At 43.1% G+C, this 21,218-nt stretch overlaps 2 protein-coding genes across 4 annotated transcripts; both read left to right on the top strand.

Annotated features, from left to right (window-relative positions):
* The first annotated feature begins 853 nt into the window (after positions 1-853).
* Positions 854-12,069, top strand: LOC121670339 (caspase-8-like). 3 transcript variants are annotated; one of them, XM_042040395.1, is made up of 9 exons: positions 854-1,309; positions 2,143-2,177; positions 4,494-4,823; positions 5,328-5,433; positions 6,451-6,589; positions 8,057-8,145; positions 8,781-8,892; positions 9,933-10,422; positions 11,197-12,069. In XM_042040395.1, exons 3-9 carry the CDS (start codon positions 4,513-4,515, stop codon positions 11,342-11,344), a joined length of 1,395 nt encoding a protein of 464 aa, XP_041896329.1. In that variant the 5' UTR covers positions 854-1,309; positions 2,143-2,177; positions 4,494-4,512; the 3' UTR covers positions 11,345-12,069. The 3 variants fall into 3 exon arrangements, with proteins under 3 accessions (XP_041896329.1, XP_041896328.1, XP_041896327.1); XM_042040394.1 differs by lacking the exon at positions 2,143-2,177 and having other exon boundaries at positions 854-1,086; XM_042040393.1 differs by lacking the exon at positions 2,143-2,177 and having other exon boundaries at positions 884-1,309.
* A 3,360-nt stretch (positions 12,070-15,429) lies between these two features.
* Positions 15,430-20,698, top strand: LOC121670773 (caspase-8-like). Its single transcript, XM_042041435.1, has 7 exons — positions 15,430-15,789; positions 16,214-16,319; positions 17,449-17,584; positions 17,672-17,787; positions 18,295-18,433; positions 19,370-19,871; positions 20,166-20,698. The coding sequence occupies exons 1-7, from the start codon at positions 15,488-15,490 to the stop codon at positions 20,299-20,301; spliced, it is 1,437 nt and encodes a 478-aa protein (XP_041897369.1). The 5' UTR covers positions 15,430-15,487; the 3' UTR covers positions 20,302-20,698.
* Positions 20,699-21,218: the final 520 nt, after the last annotated feature.

The following is a 21,218-nucleotide window of genomic DNA, read 5'->3' as shown; positions in this document are numbered from 1 at the left end:
CTTGAGTTCCCGAGGGGGGAAGGATCCACACTTGTGAAGTGTGAGAGAGTGCTAAAGTCTCCCTTGCTCATAAGAAGTTTGTTTAAACAAAGTTTCCGCTACCCTAATTTAGCCTATTTAGTGTGAATATTTTACTTGTGTGTGTTGAGTGCTGTGTTTATGTGGCTGCACACTGTAATACCTGGCTGCATGCAGTGGGACTTGTCAGCACAAGCCCAAAGGCAGGGCAGGCTTAGCACTGGAACTGCAGCTGCTATCCAGCCAGTTGGGCATTTCTATGTGATCTCCTGCAGTGTATTGTGAGGTGGAAGTTTGAAACTCTTGGTGAGAGTAGGTCAGTGTTGTACAACTTAAATATTCATCACTCCTTGCTGTCCACATGGTACACCTTCCCTGGAACTCCGGTGACACAGAGCTGTGCCAGAAAGAAACCAGCATCAAACAAACAAACACACAAATGGGGTTGGTTGCTGTTGAGGCTTACTGATAGCATACAGACACATGCACATGTGTGCGCTCTTCACCTACAGAATTAAGGAAGGGCTGTGTCTTGTGCAGCCCCTATATAGACAGATTTAAGTGGAACTAGTGTAAAAAGAGCCTTCTGGGGTTGGTATCTCGGTAAGGTCATGATCTTAGAAGTGGAAATCAAGTTTCTAGTATCCTGTCCCTCCTGTCATTTTTTGTGCAGGAGCTGTGTTTCCCACCTTATGCCAGTGCAGGCCACAGTCACTACAGTTGCTGCTGAGCAGGCAGGAGCCTCAGCAGTTTTTCTTCCTCAAGATCACCCTTTCTACAGAGATTAATTTTTGGCAGGCTGTACAAGGAAAAGATTGGGTCACTGAGACAGTTCTGGGGGAAACCAGAGTGCAGGGGAGCCGAGGGAAATTAGGGAGACTAATTTAACAAAAGGAGAGGAACATTTCCAGGACGGGCGAGAGAGGAAGAAATCAAAAGTGAAACTAATAGTGCCAAAAGGGGTGGTCCTTCAAACTGCTGTATGAGAGGAGAAGCCATTATCTATTTGTCACAGCGTATATCACGGCATGCTGGGTCTTTCAGACTGCAACTGAAGTCTTGGTTCAGGTAAAACACAGAAGAAATGATGGAGGGAAATAGATGCTGAGACTTGAAATGACATGGAGACAAACATTTTGGACCTGAAGATGAAAGGGTACTTGGGGTGTTCCTCTGTGCTGCTCCCAGCCTTTGGATGATGGCACAATTCCTGCCACTGAAACAAGGTTTTCTGATCTGTTACGAGAGCGTGTCTTTTGGAAGGAATTTGTACGCCTCATTCTGTCAAAGGGTATGTTATAATTTTGAGTTTGTAAAGATAGATAGATTGAAATCAATGAATGGCTGTTTTCACTGCAAAATTTTAACAATTTTGGCTCTCCTAATTCTCTCTTCATAATGCTGCCTTGAGAGTCTTTCGAGAGTCTGGTAGCCATACTGAGCGCTGTTCTGTTTCCTGCTGCGTGGAAGATACCAGCAACTTGCGTGCTGGGAACCTCTTCATCGAAGGCTGAGTGCTCTACTTCAAAGAGAGTGAAGATGTAAAAAGTTAATTATTGTTCAAATTCTCCTCTAAAAGGGGTAGTATATTACATAAATAATTTCTGAAAAATGCTTAGTTGTTGAGTTCCCTGCATTTACTGAGTGCTACTGCTGAATTTGGTGCTAATAGTTAACTTGTTTTAATTTAAGAAATACCTTCCTGATAAAAATAAGCTAGGGTGAGTTGGGGAGGGACTTTGGAGAAAGGGGGTAAGATGTGGTGACACAGCAGGACAGTGGGACTGAGATATTCTAAATGAAAAGACATAATTGATTCAGCCATCTTGCACCGTCCTTGTATGTATGAGAGCAAAAGAGCTGAGCTGTGCTCTTTGCTAGAAAGCACTAGGTATGCTGCTTAGTGTGTTGCCTTAAAAACAAAACCTGATTACTTTCATGGCTTGTTTACCATTTTTTTTCTCACAAGTTCTGTAATAATCAGTTCTCTGAAAATCAAAGTGTGAAATCTTCTGCTTTATTCCATTGTAACATACTTCCTGTAAGTCATGTGACAATACTGTATCATATAAAAGGCAGTACTTTTCCTGGAACTTTAGAGACTGGCTGTCTCACTTTTTTCAGGATTGTTCTGGCACTCCTCCAGCCTGTCCTCCCATGTAAGTGATGTAAAACTATTATTATTATTATTATTATTAATTTTACTTGTTGTATCAGTTGTGTCTTTTAAGTTAGTAAACTGGGAGAAAAACGGCAGTTAAATATTGTTTTAATTGTGCTCCCTGTAATTACAGACAGGCTTAAATGTAGCATATAGGTGGCACATCTCTTCTAACTGCAGTAATTTGATGGGTTTGAAACTTACAGCCTTTGAGAAATAAAATGAAAATTCCCTTTACAAGAAAGATTTGCTTTTATTAGCAATATCCCTTGTATCTTAAATGAAAGACATTATTTATGTGAGACATAACTTCATAACTAGCTACCAAGAAAATATTATTCTTTCCTGTGGGGTTATAGAAATATAAAGTCAGGTAATCACTGAATTGTGAGGTTAAGCATGCTACTGGTTTATATGGGCTGAATTATATGGATTGTTGCCTGTTTAAAAGTTTGGTTTTAATGGATTTAAAGAAAACAGTATTTTGCGGCAGAACATGAATTGTATGTGCTGTGTCACAACACGATTTGCTGTTTTATCAGTTTGTTTGAAATGCAAAGGTTTGAGATTCAGTTGTACATTAACTCTTGCTAATCAACAGAATGCTGACCAAGAAGGGCATGCCACAAAAAGCTCCTTTGCTGTAGAGTGGTCCTTGGAGGAGAGCAGAATACAAATGTCTGCTAATTATTGTTACCAGTTAGTCAGCTGGGCTACCTTGGCATATTGGTATTGAAACATTTGCAGTAGCAGTAAGTAAAATGGATTACAGTATTCCAGTAGAACTTCCAGTAGGGAGTTTTCTTTTGTCTGTTGACTTTTTGGTCTCAAACATTCTGAGTATTGCTACAGGAAAGGCGTGATCAGAGGAGAAGGTCCTGGCAGTGGCCAGCACTGTGCTGAGCCAATTCCCTGCTCCGCCCTGAGACTCGTACTCCGTTCCCCCAGCCCAGCTCACTTCCTGTGAGCTGTTGCACACATGAACAAAATGCACAAGTCTAATTTAGATAATGGGCATGCTCCAGGTTAACTATAGCAGGGCATGGATAGGGCACACACCCCCTCCCCCCTATTTTCCCTGTCTTTTCTCTGTCTGTCTTTCTCCATCTCCAGACTATCCATGAGGCAGCATCAACACAGGATCTAAGGACTGGTGATATGCTTTCCTTTCTTCCTTTTCTTGGCTTGCACAGCTATAATGTTTTACCCCATATTCCATTTTGAAGTTTGTTGTGGGAGGGGGGAGCTTGTGGAGATTTTTGTGGCTTGTGAGACAGCACCTTTTTGTTGAGTGTTGTGGCTTGTGAGCCAGCACCTTTTGAGGCATTTGTTGTGGGAGTTGTGAAGTGTACTGTGCAAAATTAAGGGCTTGTTAGCCTCCACTCTTGTGGAAGTGTATTGTATAAATACAGCCTGACAAGAATTTATAACAAACACCAAAGTTTCCATGGGTCATCACATCAGCAGAAGCAGGTCCTTTAAGTGTCATTTGGAAGGCTTGCACTTGGTATTTTCTAACTTTCTCTTGTGCTCAAAAGTTGAATCCATAAGCCAAGTTTAATATTTCTAAAGCTGATGGAGAAAGTGGAGGAGAAGGGAAGTGCTATTTCATGCTCAGCAAAACAAAGATAGTTTGATAGGAATTCTGACCTTTTTAAAAGGGTTGACATGATCTGTATTTGCTTTTAATACTACAAATTAATTGAGAGCTGGGAACTGAGTTTTACTTGATGCAGATAAACCAAAACAGGAAGAGGTGCTTTGGGTATGCTGACCAGAAGCAGTAAAAAAAAAAAAGGAGAAGCTGGATAGCTTAGAGTAGCTATACTCATGTGGACTCTTAACGTTGTTACGATGTAAAACCTTTGTTGTGGTGTAAAATTTGGCAGTCTCATTTATTACATAGTCTATACTTCAGATGGGCAAGTGGCTGTTTCTCCCAAATGGTATCAAACTTCAAAAAAACCCAAACCCAAACAAAACCAGCAGCAGCCTGCCAAGATTGTACATCCTGTACATTGGTACTTCCCACTGTCTAGACACACCATAGGAGGCAAGAATGATCTTTCTGAGAAATTACCATTTCTCTGGTAATGTCACTTAGTACAGAGGTTTTAATATTCTTTGTCAAGTCCAGAGAACTGAAAGAGTTAAGCATCAAAGCTATGGTAGCAAGACAGCCTGTCTCTATTGAAGTACTTCTGATAGCACGTGTTTATTTTGGGCTATTCTACATGATGTGATACCTCTTACATAAATCATGTTGATGCACTAGTCTTACTGACACATGAAATCAACTGCTGTTTGTGTTTAGATCCAAATCCTGATGTGAAATGAGTAGAGACTTCCGCAAACTGCTTTTTGAAGTTTCTGAGGCTTTGGTCACAGATGAACTGTCAGCTCTTAAGTTCCTCAGCCTGGAACATGTTCCCAGGAGGAAGCTGGAAGCCATCCAGGAGCCCAAGGCCTTCTTCGAAGTGCTGCAGGAGAAAGACATGATCGGAGTGGGGAACCTGTCCCTCCTGAAGGAGCTGCTCTACCGCATCGGTCGGATCGACCTCCTGACTGCCCACCTGGGCTCCAGCCGGGAGGAGATGGAGAGAGAGCTGCAGCTCCCGGGCAGGGCACAGGTGTCAGCTTACAGGTAAACAGAAGCATGCAGAATGCATGTGTAACTCCATTTATTACACACAAATTCCTGCCATTGTGAGTTTTACATTTTGCAGTTCAAGTGTTTAATTGTGGTGTTTACTTCTTATAGCTTTCTTGAAGGTGTCTCTTGTAGATGCTAAAAGGGCTGGCAGAGAGATTTTCCTATTTTTTACAGCCACCTGTGGAAAGTCTCCTTTCTCATGCTAACTGGCTGGGAAAATGGTTTAAGGTTTTGTAAACTATACTGCAGGTGCAGGCTGTTTGTGTCTTTGTTTTCCACACTGGGAAAAATATTTTGGAAATGGGTGTTATGCCATTCAGGCAATCGCTCTGGGAGGCAGATGGTCAAGCACCCAATGGTGTTACGCCACTCTTGTGAACAAAGCTATATAAGCTGATTTATATAATTAAATACAGCCACTTCTGGCCTTTGAACCCGAGCCTGGACTGTGTCGTTCTTGGTACAACAGTGACACTCTCTGTTCTTTATTGTCAGGCAACTGCTATATGGAATTGCAGAGGACTTGACTCCAGAAGATGTCAGAAGTGTGAAGTTCCTGCTCCAAAAACAATTACCAAAGAACAAGCTCCAGGAAAATGCTGTATGAAAAGTGATCTTGAGAAGTTTTTTGCAAGGCTAGTTCAGAGTCCTCTAGTTCTTGTAAGAAGGGAGGAAAGAGAAAGCAGTCTGCAGTCACGAAAATCTGATTTGAGAGAATTGTGATGTTAGCTGCTGTGTGAAAGAATGGACCCTTATTTTTTTCATTGTCTCTCTGTCTTTTTTGCTCTTCTGATTCTATTTTCTCTCCACCACCTGTTCCCTTAATCTTGTCTTCTTGCAAAATCCATCACACTCTTCCTTTAATCTTTGCTTGGCATTTATAAGACAAATGTTTTTATAAGACATGTGCTATACCTAAGAAGAGCGATGTTTGCTAAAGAAAAAACAATGTTTTGGAGATAGAAAATTGAGTTCTAATGTAGTTCAACCACATATTTTTGTGTGTCAATGGGTAAATTTTCTTCTTTATTGTAATGAACATATTGTTAACTTTCCCCCAAAAGTATTAAGAAGTTGGGTGAGTGAGTTTAATATTTGTAAGTAATGAGCAGTGTTATAAAAATGCTTGGTATTATTAAGTACTTTCCTTAAAAGTCCTATTTGTATTGTGGCACCTACAGGAAAATTAGCAGATTTACCTCCAACTTGGTGGACAATTGAGCTTTAATAAACCAAATTAGTGCTGAACAGCCTTTCTGTAATAGAAAATGTGAAATGGCATAGCTAAAGGACTTAACATCACTTCATCAGAACACAAAGCACAACAGGATGTCATGTTATCTTCATCAGTGCTTTCTACTGTTGAAACAGAGCAGGATAGCCTAGTTATAGGCAGTTTCTAATTGTCCTGCTTTAACCTTAGTGATGATGTGTTTATTCAGTTGCATTGCATCTTGACCCTTGCTTTAATGAGGTTTGGAGGAAGAAGTAATTGGTCTTTAGCTGGTCACTCTCTGGGAATGAGGATGTTGTCTTCTGCCCTGTTGCAGAGGTGCCTGATACTGCAGTTATCAAAGGTCACTGGATGAGTTTGGGTTATGTGTTTTTGTTTTACCAGTCAATGTTGCAGGTCTTTCTGGAAATGGAAATAAATGGGATAATTAAAGAAGATAACCTGACAATGCTGAAAGATATATTACAGGGATTTAGAGCTGACTTAAAGAAAAAAATTGATGCCTATGAAGAAAAAAGAAAAGGTAAATTTATTTCATTTGCTGTTTAAGAACAGAGCTGGGGTCTTTTGTGGTCTTTATGGCTCCATCCTTGGCAGCTTAGAAGTCCAGCAATAAGAGAGAGACCTGATGGTGATGCCTTGATTTGGCATCTGTGGTATCCTAGGATAGGCAGAACGGCTCTGGAGAACTGTGGTTTCTGAAGTTTTCTGCTACTTCATATCCCATCATGGGTTCTTGTATCTATCCTTGAAATATGTTCTGTGCCTTGTAAATGGTCTTCTTCTCCCTTCTTTTTGGCTTAAATGCAATTTATCTGTTCCGGAAAAAGTGCAGTGCTGGTTTTGGACCAGCACAACCTCCAAGTCACTGTAAGAGACTGGAAGTGACAGCTGACTTGGGGAAACTTGTGTTGGGAGGTTGTCAGCATTATCTTCTGTTAGCCAGCCCCTTTGCTCTCAGTCAAAGGAAAGTCCCTGAAAACCAGGCACTTGGCTAAAAGTGTAGCTTTCTGTAACCAGATGGGAAATTTCAAGGACTTCAGTGTATCTGTGCTATTGGAGCTGAGGTGGTGCCTTCTGGCACCACAGCTGGGTGTTTCTTTGGGAAACAGGATTTCTCAGTCAGCAACAACTTTTTTCTGAATGACTCAGGACGTGTGTTGCCTCAGATACATTTATACAGCCCATGCAGTACCCTGCAGAGCTACCAGCTAGTTTCCCCTCTATATCTTTGTGCTGCTGACCTCTGCTGGTGTCTCTAAAAGAGCAGAAGATAATTGCCAAGGCAGGCTAGTGTAACCATGTCCTGTGATAAGGGAGTGGCTTTCCAGTAGTACTGTTATTATTTTGTCCTCTTGATAAGTAGGAAAAAAGCATGTTGTGTAGATCTTGTTGCCCTGACAATTAAATTTCATTTAAACACATTTTTGTAACTTGTAAAATGGGTATTGTGATTTTGTTTCCTTGGTTAGAGTCATGGATTTGACGATTTCTTCACTTTTTTTTCAGAAAGCTGTATGCAAATAAGTGCTTTGAGGAGATCTTTCATTATGCTGGTATTTTGCATCCTTGGTGCATCCACCACACAGTAAAGTTCTCTGGAGAAGAGACAGTATCCTTAGAGTAAATGGACCAGCATTTTGTACTATTGTACAAAAATGGGTCTCTTCTTTCACTTATATATCCCAGAGTGGAGATGCTGGTGAATGGCTTGCCTGGGATGACTACTCACATTCAACCTTTTATTATCTGTATCTTACTACCAGTAAAAGAGCAGAGAAGCAATGGAGCACAGCCCTGCACGGCTTCTATAATTAACCAGTAGTCTGTGAAACTGGAGCCATGTTTGGCCCAGCTCTACAAAATGCTGGTGTCTCACTGGGGTGAAAACCCCCTCCACCTCACTCCTTGTTTTGGGTTTTTGAGTGGTGAAATATGCACAGTGGAAGATTTATCCTTTCAGTTCTAAAATGTTTTATCTTCTTCTTAGAAAATTATTCTAGGGAAGAAGTCCGCTATCCTGTGTCTGTGTCTGCGCATCCAGAGGAGCAAAGAGCAGAGGGGGAGGCACCACACCCGGTGAGAAATACCTCAAGATTACCCTTAAAGTATTTATCCAACTCCTGGGAGAGGGAGCATAAATTCATAACACTAAGCAGGTGAAACAGCCAAGAGGGGGTTCTGGCTCTGTATGTAGGCCTTGGAACAATTCCTGTTTTCCAAACAAGACCAAGCCTTCTTTGTGGTTGTCAGCAACCTTTTAAGCAAGAACTGAATGAACAGCTGAGTGAAGAAAACCAATCCTAACAGTAATGGACACTGGGCCATTAAAGTCCTGGCCAGGATACTCCTGGACAGATGGGAAGGGAACAGCAGAACCCGCTACCTCACCGGAATTGCACAAGGACCCTCAGAGGGAATGGTGGGGTGCAGGAACTTTTCCTATGCACATAAAAATTTGTGTTTCTGGATCCTTTGTCCCATGTCAAAATCATATCCTGACCGAAGAGAGAGGAACAGAGGTTCAGGGAGACAATGCAGATTCCTCTCCTCTGTAGCCAGATTGTATCCTTAGGCTTTTCCTTTCTTGTTTCTTGGCCTGTGTGATTTTTTTTGGTGCTTGGATTATGATGGACCAGCAATCTGTATATAGTGTATTTCTCTTTTGAATGTTTGGCTCTGCTTTCCTACCTGCTTTTTTTTTGTTTCTGCAGCATGGGAAAATATATAAGATGAAAAATAACCCCCATGGTTACTGTTTGATTCTTAACAACCACATTTTTAAAAATCCACGTTACAATAGAGAGGGAACATTGAAAGATGGAGGTAAGTACTTTTTAAATCCAATTACTGGTATGGGTTTTTTCTCTGATAATTCTCCAAAACAATTATCTAATCTTTGCTGTGAAGAAGAATCATGTCCATGATACTCGTTGGCCTCCAGGGACTGGAGTGACAGTCACTATAGCAATTGGAAATATGCCACTTCCAACATTTAGCTGATGGCTTAAAGAAGGATCTACTTTTTGTTCTAGGAAAAAAACATGGTCTTAAAAACATGGTTATATGTACAAGTAGTGAAAAAGTGATTATTATTCCACATTTCACATTTTCGACTGCTTTTAATTCTTAGCTATTATAGAAAAGTATTTTTAAGTCCTCAAATTCTCTTTAATGCTCAAATAAATGCTCTGTAATTTTCCTTAAAGCCTGTCTTCCTGCAAGTTACTTTTAAGATAAACAAGAGCAGAAAAGTAAAATCAGATTAATGAAAGGACATGTCACAGATACTTTAACTCCATCCAGCCCATTTATAGGCTGCTTTCTTCCCAGGTACTTTCTCTCTGCCCTTACAATAATTAGCCCACCATTTGCTGAGAAGTCTTCATGGCATTTGTGAGCAGATTATTCTGACTTCCTTCTTGCTGCATTGATCATTCTCACAGAATTAGGGACCTACTTCATTTAAAAGTGATAGAATTTGTCATTCTAAAGAGGTGCTACTTCTTTAACTTGCCAAGTGTTGTTCTTAGGCATCTGAGACCACTATGCAATGCATAGCTAAAGCTTGCCTTAACACAGTAAACTTCACTAATTTGTACTGATACAACATATAATCTAAAACCTGTTTTTGTTTTAGATAGCATGATACTTAACCCAGTTGTGTTTAAAAAAAATAAAACCAGGCAAATTAGGCATTTGGGTTTTTCTAACAGGATTTGGCAGGCTAAGAGCCAGTCAGGTGAGTTTATTGGTGGAATCTGAACACTTTGCTAATATCTGATCTACCACACAGACACTGATGTTTCAGCATCTTCCTTGTCACTGTGTATGTTTAACAAATTCCTTCTGATTTTTTTCCCCAGAGGCTGTGAAGGAGGTCTTTAAGTGGCTTCAGTTTGAGACAGTTGAGTACATGGATCTAGAAGGAAAAAAACTAAAAGACACAGTTAAAGAATACAGCAAAAAAGATCATAGAAATATGGACTGTTTTGTTTGCTTCATTTTGTCCCATGGTGAAAAAGACAAAATCAAAGGCGTTGATGATGTGTGTGTAAATATTGAAGATTTAGTCTCCTGCTTCACTGGAACTAATTGTCCTTCTCTTGCTGGCAAACCCAAGGTGTTTATCATCCAGGCTTGCCAAGGCTCTCTAGGTCATCCATCTGTTACAGTAGAACCAGACTCTTCTGGACATCTTGAGGTGGATGCTACTCCTTCGACTTCCATTCCTGATAAGGCTGATATTCTGATTGGCATGGCTACAGTGGAGGACTATTTGTCCTTCCGCAGTCGTAGGACTGGCAGTGTTTACATTCAATCCCTCTGTGAGAAGATGAAGTTGCTTTGCCCACTGTAAGTATTATTTTTAATTCTTGTACATTTGGGGTATTGCAGATGTGCGTACTTAAGCATGCTGTGCTGAAACACAGTGTTTTGCATTTGTGCAGTTAATGCTTTTCACCTGCAGGACAGTGGAGAACAGTATTTCTTTTGAAATTGGGCATTGTTAGTCTTCTAAAGATGAGCCAAAGTATAACTAAAGTATATATTATAAAGCATAATTAAAGTATATAATATAAAGTATATATTCCCCTGGTTTTCCTGTGACAACCAGGGTTGTAATGCTGCAGCATTACATGTAAACAAGTGTGTATATTTGTGGTTTTGAACATTTTTTGACTGATAAATGACACCTGATGAGAGATGAATTTGTAGAGGGATTACACAGACAAAAAACCCCAGTGTTCCATAGTCATAACTTTCATTATTGCCTCCAACCCATCCCCTCATAAACTTCATTTAGAAAACAGAATTTCCCTTCAGATACCACTTTCTCATGGTGTCCAGAAGAAGACATGGAGAATGTATAGGTTTGTCTCTGTTTCATCTTAGTGACCTCTTCTGGCTGTAACCAAAGCAATGCTACATGGAGGTTGCTTTTACTTCCCCAAAACACACTGAATTCTGTGGTTATTCAATGGAATGTGCAATTTCAGTGGCAATAGGGTGAGGGAAGGTACCAGCCTTCCCTGGGATACTGCTTTATTGGAGCAAACACAGCTCACCTTCTTGGCTGAGCTGCAGTACCATGTGTTTCAATGTAAATTCTCTTCATTTTTGTTCAAGCGGCGTGGATTTCACAGCCATCCTGACAGAAGTGAACAACGAAGTGGCAGGAAAAGAATTAGAAGGATGTAAGCAGATGCCAAAGATAACATCAACACTACTGAAGCAACTGATCTTTGAAATTCCACAACGAAAAGTAGACAACTAAGAATACAGTTGGTTAGGAATGACATCTGGAATGGGCTTCGACAGGGAAGAGAATTTACATGAGAAATTATCTGGATCTACGTAGTAGCCCCAGTCCTTTAAGGAGGCATGGGACCTAAATTTTCCAACTTCCATATTGAATCAGTCTTCCCACATCTGGATCTGTAGCTGTCGGGTAAGGCTGTGGAAAACTACAGATCACCTGACTTTTTGTCCTGCAGAAGCAGTGGAGTATGTTCAGTCTAGGCTTCAAGTGAGAAAGCACTTTCAAGTACTATTGTAAGAGTTACTGAAAATGTCAGTGAAGTCCCACTTGTGTCTGAGATGTTTTAAGTCCCTGAAATCTGAAAAAAAAAGAACAGATTCAGAATGTTGGATCCATTCCCAGGCAGCATGTGTAAGGTGGTAACTGCCTTACCCAGAGGTGAATAATTGTCTGTCTTTGGAAGCTATAACTGTTCATGGAAAATAACATCCTGCTCCAGAAGGACCAAAGCCCCATGATTATGTTAGTTTGGTTGTTTTCTTCTAAATATTTGGTTTGGTTTATGTCAGTCACTTACTTGAATAAGCAGCCCAGCTGTATACGTTTTTCAATAGTAAAGGTTCTTAGTTTGTTATTTCTCAGAGCTCTCAGGGCACAGTGTCATGAATGACTGTGGAATACTGGAAGGAAGCTCTGTAATCTTGTTTCTGTAACAATAAATTCTCTTTGTTTTTATATCACCTCAGTTTGCAGTGTGTTCCTTTCTTGGGAGGGACAATCAGTATGACAAACACTTTTACCTCAGCAGAGCATTTTGCTCTTGTTGGAGTGTTTGTTGGCAGCCACCCTGAGGGGTAGCAGATTGATATCCCTTCAACAGCAGCTGAGAGATGGTAGAAAGAATAAGTTCAGAACATGATAATGGCAGCTGATGCCAGTAAGGCCATTCAGTAACTGCTTCCTCTAGGAGAAACTTGCTGGAAGGTGGCAGCTGCTCCAGAAGTGAAGTTGTGAATCTATAGCATTTCTGTTTCTCGTATTTCTCTGTCAGAGTTCAATACACTCAAACCAAGTTCTTTCAGGTATTCTATATGAGGAGGAATTGGATATCAAATTTACTTACTTGGTATATTTGGTGTTACATGGGATTTTGATTTAGTAGGGTGAGACGACTACATAGGTGTGCTCACCATCATGACACTGGACATCCCCAGTCACGGTGGAACGTGGGTAGAAGCTAGCTCAAGCTCATTGCTCTTTTCAAAGATTAAATATTTTATCAGTTGTCCAGGTTTTATACTTTTATGTTGGATGGGGGTGAGCCATGCATCCACACCCTCCATGCTGGTCTGGCTTGCTCAGGAAGACATTATTCCTTGTTAATTGTTTTGGAGTACTTGGTGACTCACAGGTGCAAATGTCTTCTCTAAAACTAAGGTCACCCTCCAATCTCCCTGGTGTTGAGGTAAATTGGACTTTCTTTATGATCTCTTCTTCTCTGAGATGGTATGTTTTTTGTCCTTCTCCTCTGGGATATCCTCCACTGGGGGGGGGAACGTGGGGGGGAAGGGGGGTCTATAGGGGGTGCTAATCAGTCACATACTGTGATTAAATTGAGTTGGTATTTTGTTCTTCCTATTAAAATCCAGCCACCTTCATTAGTTAGCATTATCACTTGCTGATAAAGGCCTACTAGGAGGAAGAGACAACCCCATCAAATAAAGAACTGCAGAAAACAGCCATACTGTGAATTTATATGTAGGTCAGACAGCAGTCAGGGAAGGAAAAAACACACTTTGAGTTTTGCAGTTCCGAGAAAAGTGTGGCTGGTAGGTTTTTGCACGGATTTGTCTCCCCCCCCCACAGAGCTGACTGGTAAGAAGGAAGTTGGTTCTGCAATTTCCTGACTCTTTTTTTCTCTGTAGTACAACCTAGAGAATGGTGAGGGGCAATCACTTTTTCTCTCAGAAGGCCCTCAGCTTTGTTTTTTACTTTGCCTTTTCTTTCCTCCCAGCTCATGGCTGGGAGGCCAAATCCAGTTACAACAAACCTGGCACTTAATTCTGTTTTGTTTTCAGACAGCAGGAGCACTGCCACCACAAAATGGAGGCTGAAGTCTGGTAGGAAGGAAAAGTTGGTGAGTTCAAGTCCTGCAGACTTAAACTGAAAGCAGGCAAGATCAGAGTGATGCTATATGAAAAGGAAAACACTTAAAAGAGTTGGGGAGGACTGTTAGCTGAAGAAGAAGAAATAATATTGTCCAGTGGCATGAATCCTTGCCCAGTCACTCACATTTTGCTACTTATTCTTTCACTTTAACAGCAGTTTCACCAAGAACACTTTATGCCCACCTCCTGTGGGAAGTTTGTCATTCTCTCCACCCAAATGGTTTTAGGATGATTTGTAAATGTGCTGCTCTTGGGATGGGCTGGCAGCATGTGTGAGGAGCCTGCCTGTGTTCAGCTGGCTGCCACCTTCTCCCGTTGGGCGAGTATTCCCACCACCTGAGTATTCCCACCACCTATGTGAGGGTTTGCTCAGTTCTCAAAGCAGTGCAAATTCAGATGCTGATGAGTTTAGATTCTGTTGGCTGGCTGTTTCTGTAATCTCTTAAGATCTCCTGCAGGTAATTTGAAGACCAGGGAGAGGTGGAAACAAAATACATGCCATTAAGGGTATTATGCTGTACAGCAGGGTGTCTAGTGCTACATTTTTCTCCAGAGGTGTTGAGTGTTCAGCCCTTGCTGGTCAGCTTTTTTATTCTGACCCCTAAATAACATGGGCACATTCTCTCAGAAATTATTCAAATCTGCCTCTTTTCAACTAGAGATATTTCAAGTTATGAACAGAGAATGGCATGTTTGATCTGCAATGACTCCTTTGCAATGTGCTAGAAAATATAAGTGAAAACTTTGGGAATTCCCAGATATTAATTTCTGTGTGTGCTTTCTGTAAGTGTGCCTTTGCTTGTCATTCTGTTCTGTTATTGACAGCCACTGGAACTCCCCAGGCCCCAAATGTGGCTGACTCTTGTGGATGCCAACCATACATTCCTAGCTAGGCAGAATGTTATCCTGGACATGTCTTCTGAGCTTGGCCCAAGTCTTCTACATTAGTTTTGTATGTGTAGCCACTTTGCATTTAGGCCTGATTGGTCCAGGTATGTGAGTGCAAAGATGGATCCATACCTCCTTCAGTCTCTTTGCTAGGAAGATCTAACATGTCTTGGGGACATGTCAGCTTATAGCCTGTTGAAAAGTGCCTTGCTCTTTGGATTCCTTCCACCTTTGACCCAACTTGCCATGCATGTAGTAACCAAGTATCTTGCACTGGGTTTTGAACATTGGCATGTTGAACAAGGCATTTCTGTGATAAAAATGTACAGATTTCTATTTAGTATTTTGTTAAACTGGTTTTTACTGGATTTTTCAGGAAGGAAGAGATGCTGGTTTCAAATCAGTGCTTAGCAAGAACACTGGTTCTTTATTGGAGAGTATGGATATGCTGAGGGTCACTCTCTGGTTCAAAGTGAGCATTAAGGTGTTAAGGTTCGTTTCCAGAAGGATGAAGTTCCAGTTGATAAAATCTCTCCCCTGCTATTGTGAAATACCATCTATCCATAGTGCTGCACCAGAAGGTGTCGTGGAGGTGGTGCAGCATCCCAGGGCCCTATGCCATGGCGCAGTGCCTGCTCCCGTTGGTAGCTGCTCCCTGTCTTCAGCAGCTGTGGGACGGGTGGGAAGGGAGCTGTATTCCATGGCTGGTGGCTGCTAGGGGCCGAACGCCGGCAGGGAGTGTGCTGCCTTTTCTGACAGCAGCCCAGAAGGCTCGCAAGGAGGAAGGCGAATTAGTGGTATTATAAAAGCTTCCTTCTGCTTGAATTAAAGTAGCAGTGGTTTGTGAGTGCCTGGGAAGCGGCGAGAGGCGACTGCAGGAAAAGCCTGGGCAGACGGAGACCTTTGCATCCACACTAGCAGATTCGGTTTGCTCAAGAACGGGCTCAAAAGCAGTCGGAAAGGGGAGCAGACAGGCCCCGACACGGACTACTCCCCACGGGCCTCCGGAAGTTCAATCCAGAGGGAAGCGCCGCCCCGGGTCGGGTCCCGCCTCCGGTGGCGGCGGGGAGCGCCCTCCGTGCTGCGCGGCTGCGGCGCGGCCATGGAGCTGCCCCTGCTGCTGGCGGTCAGCTACGAGCTGAGCGAGGCCGAGCTGGCGGCGCTCAAGTTCCTCAGCCGGGAGCACGTCCCCAGGAGGAGGCTGGAAGCCGCTCGGAGCCCGCACGACTTGTTCGAAGCGCTGCAGGAGAAGGGCGTGCTGGAGGCGGGGAACCTGGCCTTCCTCAGGGAGCTGCTGTACCGCATCGGGCGGATCGACCTCCTGGTTGCCCACCTGGGCTCCAGCCGGGAGCAGGTGGAGAGGGAGCTGCGGGTGCCGGGCAGGGCGCGGGTGCCGCCCCTCAGGTGAGTGAGGGCGCCGGGCTGGGCCGGCCCGGGCGGCGCTGCGGGACCGGCTGCCCGCCTCATTCCGTCACCTCCCCTGAACGAGGCTCAGCGCTGGAAGCGCACAAGCGGCTTCCAAGAGAAAGTGGGAACAGCCCCTACGGAGAGGCGCGATTGCAGCCCGACAGCAGGGAGGACACGGGGCTGTGCTCGCAGCTCCCCAGAGCTTCGGCGTGGCTTTCTGCAGGAGAACTGAGATCTGTTTAATTGCTGCTGAAAAGGGTTTGACTTCAGGCTGTCCTGGGACTTGTGTCCTCTATCTAAAACGGAAAAAAAGGGGGAATATGAGCTGGGGGGACAGTAGACGAAAGGGGTGGGGCAGTAGTACGGAGTTAAATTGTGCTCGGAAACACGATGAAACAGCCCCCTCCACTTCTTTCTCTAGATACTTGCTCTTTCAGCTGTCTGAAGATATCACCGAAGATGAGCTGATGTCTTTCAAGTTACTTTTGGTCAAAGATTTACCAAAAAGCAAGCTAACCCGTGAGACTGTAAGCATCTCTTTAATACTTTTTAAAAATTATTACTATAATCCACAGAGGCTGTTGGGTTACTCATGGGGGAATGAGTGTCACTCTTCTTTATGGCATCACTCTTACGGTGAAAACACAAGAAAAAGGGTGCCCCTGCGTGCATATGGGACTTGTTGGGGCTGGTGTTGGGCACAGCTTTTGCAGCTGTGTCACAGCCAGCTGTGCCAGGGACTGAGGCCATCACATCCAAGCACCCCATGGGGGTCAGGCTACTCAGTGGCTTTAATCAACAAAAAACTGATGAGCACGTTCACTTATCTTGCCCAACAGACTATTTTTTTTCTTCTTTCTAAGTCATTATCAAATACAGAAAGTCACCCACTGTGGGTATTATTTTATGATTTTCTTTTTATTTTTAATGCAGAAAATACAGACCTAAGCAACAGATCCTTCTCAAGGTTAAGGCAAATGAGCTTGGAATTTACAAGTAGCCTTGCAGGAGATCCAGTGCTTTTATGCTGTCCCAGCCTGCAGTTCTGACTCCTGGGTACTTTGTTCTGTCTAATAAAAGTTTTGAGGATTTTCCTTCTTTTCTTCGAGTGGAGACTGTGATAGCTGTTCTAGTAAATTCTTGGGGTGACCACTGTGCTCTGCTACTCACTCTTTGATGAGTTTCTGTCCCTCGGGTCCCCTTTTGCTTCAGAGTGATCTCCACACCACCATGAGGTTATACCCTTTTTGCCAGTGCTTAATATGGTCACTGCAGTGATTCTTGTGTTTCAGTTAAGTGCACAAGATAGCCACTGAAAGTTGAATGAAAGCAATCATTAAAAATGTTGTAATATATTCCTGTATGACCACTGTTAGATGTCCTGGGTTAGATTGTAATTAGATCTTGGCACCTCTGAGCTACAGAAAGGAAATGAGTATGTTTTGAGATGTTGGTACTTAACATTACTTGTAGGTTTTGCTGAACTAGGATTAACTGGCTCAGCTGGGGTCTCAACTGAGCTCCCAGTCAGCTGGATTGACTCTGTGGGTCGCATATGCTGTCAGTACATTAAAGCTTAGGTGCATGTGCTGCAACTTCACTCCCAATGGCAGCATGGAGGTGCACTAAGAGCAAACTGCCTTTCTGATTACCCAGACAATGCTCGACATTCTCACTGAGATGGAAAAGAAGGGCCTTCTGGGAAAAGACAACCTAAGTATGCTGAAGAGTCTCTGTGAAAAAATTAACATCAGCCTGTGGAGCAGAATTGAAGATGGATTAAACCTATTTGGTAACAGAACAAAACAGCCTCTTCCCCATAGTTATTGTCGAGGTGTTGTGTAGTTATTGTACAGGAGTAATCATGAATGCTTTGCAGGCCAAGAAGAGATGCTCGTCACACAGGAAGAGAGGGGCAGTACAGGAAGCTCTGGGGGGCATCTGGTGTCATCTGTAGCACCCTATCTTCCTGGCAATTTTAATGATTCTTCCCAGGTAAGTTAGTTTATTTCTTAGAAACATCATCATTTTGTCTTAGAAGAGCTCACCTGTCCATGAAGTGAACAGTTGTTCTAAGACCAGCTGTTAAAAGCACTGTCTAGAAAAAGAAAAATGCACAACTCTGCATCCTTTATTCTGAAGCTTTGTCACCAGCACAGCTGCTGCAGTGTTGTACTTCAGAAACATCTACAAGGCGGGGGTAGCAAGGTAGGCTGAGTTTATGGTACCAGGAATTAGGCAGCTGGCTTGGCATGGAGATGAGAGTGAACAGAGCACCCTGTGTGGGCTGAGCCTGACTTTGGTTGTCCAGCAGGGTGCTGTCCTGCATAGACTGCCAAAGGCAGTGGGGCAGGGCACTGCCAGGCCCTGGGAGCAAAACTGTTCAGGGAGAGCTGCCTGGACAGGAGGCCATCTGGCTGTGTACCCTGCTGTGCCACTCCCAACGGCTGAGGAGCCCCAGGAGGACAGCACAGGAGTTTCACCAGGAGTCTTTCTTTTCAGCTGCTTGAAGCTTACAAAATGACCAGCCGACCCTGTGGAGTGTGCCTGATCCTGAATAATCACAATTTTGCAAAAGCTAGGGAAGGAATGCTGGAACACAAACACATGAAGGATCGGAATGGTACAGATGTGGATGCAGGTACAGTGAATGTTAAGGATGAGTTTGTGAATCTTTAAAATAGAAACCTTGCTTCTCTTCCTAAAGGTCTAAATTTCAATCTTCCCTTTCTAGGATACTTTTGTCGTAGTGGCTCAGTCAGCCATTTACCGTGCTGACACACCCTAATCATCTCATCAAGTTTTTAGTGCCCAACACTGAACAATTCACTAGCATTTTGCAGTTCTAATGAGGTTACTGCAACCGTAACCAGCACCCTGAGCCTGGACTTCACAAGCTAGGCTAGCTTTGCATCAGCCTTGTGCATGCTAATTCTAAAATATGCGGAATTGGAAGCGTCTGCTGCTGAACCAGACATGGGCATTGTTTAACATCCAACTTAAAAAAAGGGACAATGTTGGCACTCAGGGGCCCTGATTTTAGCAGGCTGTTGTACAGCAGCAGAGCTCACGGTGGGTCCTAGGGTCTCTCAGATCAGTGTATTTGCAGTGTCTGTGCCAAGAGATAAAATCCAACAATGGGTCTTCCCTCACTGAACTGAACTACACCTTTAGTTCAAGTCAGAGCACAAGGTTTCTCGTCCTGTGACATGGGTACCACCCAAATCAGTTGTGCTCTCCTCTTGGGTAAAGCAACTGCACTGTCCAACACCTTTTGAGAGATGAAGGGACTAGCTGTAAAGTGAGTGGGGAAAAGAGATACAGCTTTCTTAATAGTTGCGCATGCTTTCCAGACAGAGGCACGATGGCAAGAAAGCCTTTTAATGACAGTTAAGGGAACTCAGTAGACACATGATCAGTGATGAGACTACTATAGTATTTTCAGACTAGGAATATAACTGCATGGATGTAGTCGTGTAGCAGATGACCAATTATGTCTAGAAATGCAATCTGCAATTGCAGAGTCTGACTTTCATATCATGAAATGTCTCCTATTTCCCTTCTGTTTGCTTTCCAGAGGCTCTGAGGAATGTCTTTAGCAAGCTTCATTTTAGAGTAGAAGAATATAGAGACCTCACTGCAGAAGAAATCCGAAAGACTGTGAACAACTTCCGGAATGAAGACCATGAAGACAAGGACTGTTTTGTTTGCTGTATCCTGTCTCATGGGAAAAAAGGCATTATATATGGTGTTGATGGGCAGGAAGTACCTATCCGGGAACTGACCACTTCTTTCACTGTACAGAATTGCAACTCACTTGCTGGAAAACCGAAAGTTTTTTTTATTCAGGCCTGCCAAGGTGATGCTTTCCATAAAGGTGTGACCATCGAAACAGATTCTGGAGAGCAAGATTCTTCTGTAGAGCGAGATGCGAGGTTTCAGCTCGAATGCATCCCCGCAGAGGCAGACTTCCTCCTGGGCATGGCGACCCTGCAGGATTACGTCTCCTACAGAAGTCCCAGGGAGGGAACCTGGTACATACAGGCACTGTGCCAGCACCTGGAATACAGCTGTCCTCGGTACTTATGTTTCCATAAGCTTATTTTTGGCAACACCTCAATTTTCCTTCTGGTTGACAGGGACTTGATGTAGATGCAGAGGTAGATGATAGGGAGTGGGAATGCTCACTCAGAGTGCAAACAGTAATGTAGGACAGAGCAACACCATGTGGACTGTTCAAAGCAGCTCGGGGAAGTGCTGAAGCTTATTAAAAACTGGAGCTGTTAGCACTGGTATATATTAAGATAGTGAGAATGTTGTTATTTTGCTGATGTTAACTGCCTGTAATACAAACTGTACTCATGTCTTTGCAGAGGGGAAGATGTTCTCACTATCCTGACAGCGGTAAATCAAGAAGTGAGCAGAAAATCTTGTGAGCGGGATGCAAAGAAGCAGATGCCACAGCCCAGTTTCACACTGAGGAAGAGGCTCATCTTCCCTGTCAACTGAATGGGAGCGCTGCAGCAGCCTGGAATTGGCTGGTTTCACTCAGAATTTGATCAAACACAACAGACTTTCAAGTGTCTACTCTTACCAAAAGAGCAGATATTTTTAATTGAAAATACAACTGAGGAGAAAAAGCCCTAAGAAATTTGTGTTAATATGTGTAACACTTCATACTTCAGAGCATCTCTGAGCTGGTCTCTGATTTATCTCTGATTTATTTAGCTGATCTCTCTCAGATCTGTGGTTTGCTGGCTAAAGTACACTCAGTGGCCTTATCAGCTGTGTCACATTGCTATTGCTTTCATAAGGTATCTTTACAAGGCAACTTTCAGAAGACAACCATTATAAAGCCTATTTTGCAAAATAAACGGGAGAGTGCTGTAAATTTTATAGGATATAATCGGGCCACATCAGTGTGTTTGTTACTTGTCCTCATCACTTAAAGTCATTCATTTGTAGTGGCTTGGTACGCCTCAAGATAAAGTCAAGCACTTGTTATCCAGCATCCTCAGCAGGATGTATCTGTGACCTGGATATCAGATATCCTCTACATCGAGTAGTCTCAACAGTGAAAATCAGTTGCTCTGGTACAGCTTCATGTTTCAAGATGTCCAGTTGCCCTGTGTTCACTTACCTTGCTCATCTTTGAGTCTTAGTTCTAAGCACAGGAGAAGTCACTAGGTGAGTACCCAGCTCCTTAAAACATTTTGTATTGCCTCCCGTGGTGAGCACGCACAGAGAGCTCTCAGTGTCTACCCCTGTTTTGTCACAAATCTATAGGGCTCACCTAACATCAGCTACCGAGATGGTACAAAACACAACCGTGGTGGTGGTAGACCACACTGCAGTGCTAACACTGTAATGCTACAGGAACACACAAGCTGCTCTAGAAGAGAGGAGGAAAAAACCCCAAAGCACCA

This window comes from Corvus kubaryi, unplaced genomic scaffold (genome assembly GCF_017639235.1).
Source record: "Corvus kubaryi isolate FWS band 111438036 unplaced genomic scaffold, C.kubaryi_AGA036_p1.0 37396, whole genome shotgun sequence".
Lineage (NCBI taxonomy): Eukaryota > Metazoa > Chordata > Aves > Passeriformes > Corvidae > Corvus > Corvus kubaryi.
The sequence above is the reverse complement of the archived record's forward strand: the minus strand, read 5'-3'. Positions and strand labels throughout refer to the sequence as shown.

What these genes read in the sequence shown, in the direction of transcription:
- LOC121670339 (XM_042040394.1), top strand. Translation starts at nt 4,513, where the DNA reads ATGAGTAGAGACTTCCGCAAACTGCTTTTTGAAGTTTCTGAGGCTTTG. An exon ending in CTATGAAGAAAAAAGAAAAG is followed by an intron (nt 6,590 to 8,056) that starts GTAAATTTATTT and finishes TCTTCTTCTTAG; the next exon opens with AAAATTATTCTAGGGAAGAA. An exon ending in ATGAAGTTGCTTTGCCCACT is followed by an intron (nt 10,423 to 11,196) that starts GTAAGTATTATT and finishes TTTTTGTTCAAG; the next exon opens with CGGCGTGGATTTCACAGCCA.
- LOC121670773 (XM_042041435.1), top strand. Translation starts at nt 15,488, where the DNA reads ATGGAGCTGCCCCTGCTGCTGGCGGTCAGCTACGAGCTGAGCGAGGCC. An exon ending in GCGCGGGTGCCGCCCCTCAG is followed by an intron (nt 15,790 to 16,213) that starts GTGAGTGAGGGC and finishes TTCTTTCTCTAG; the next exon opens with ATACTTGCTCTTTCAGCTGT. An exon ending in AGATGGATTAAACCTATTTG is followed by an intron (nt 17,585 to 17,671) that starts GTAACAGAACAA and finishes AATGCTTTGCAG; the next exon opens with GCCAAGAAGAGATGCTCGTC.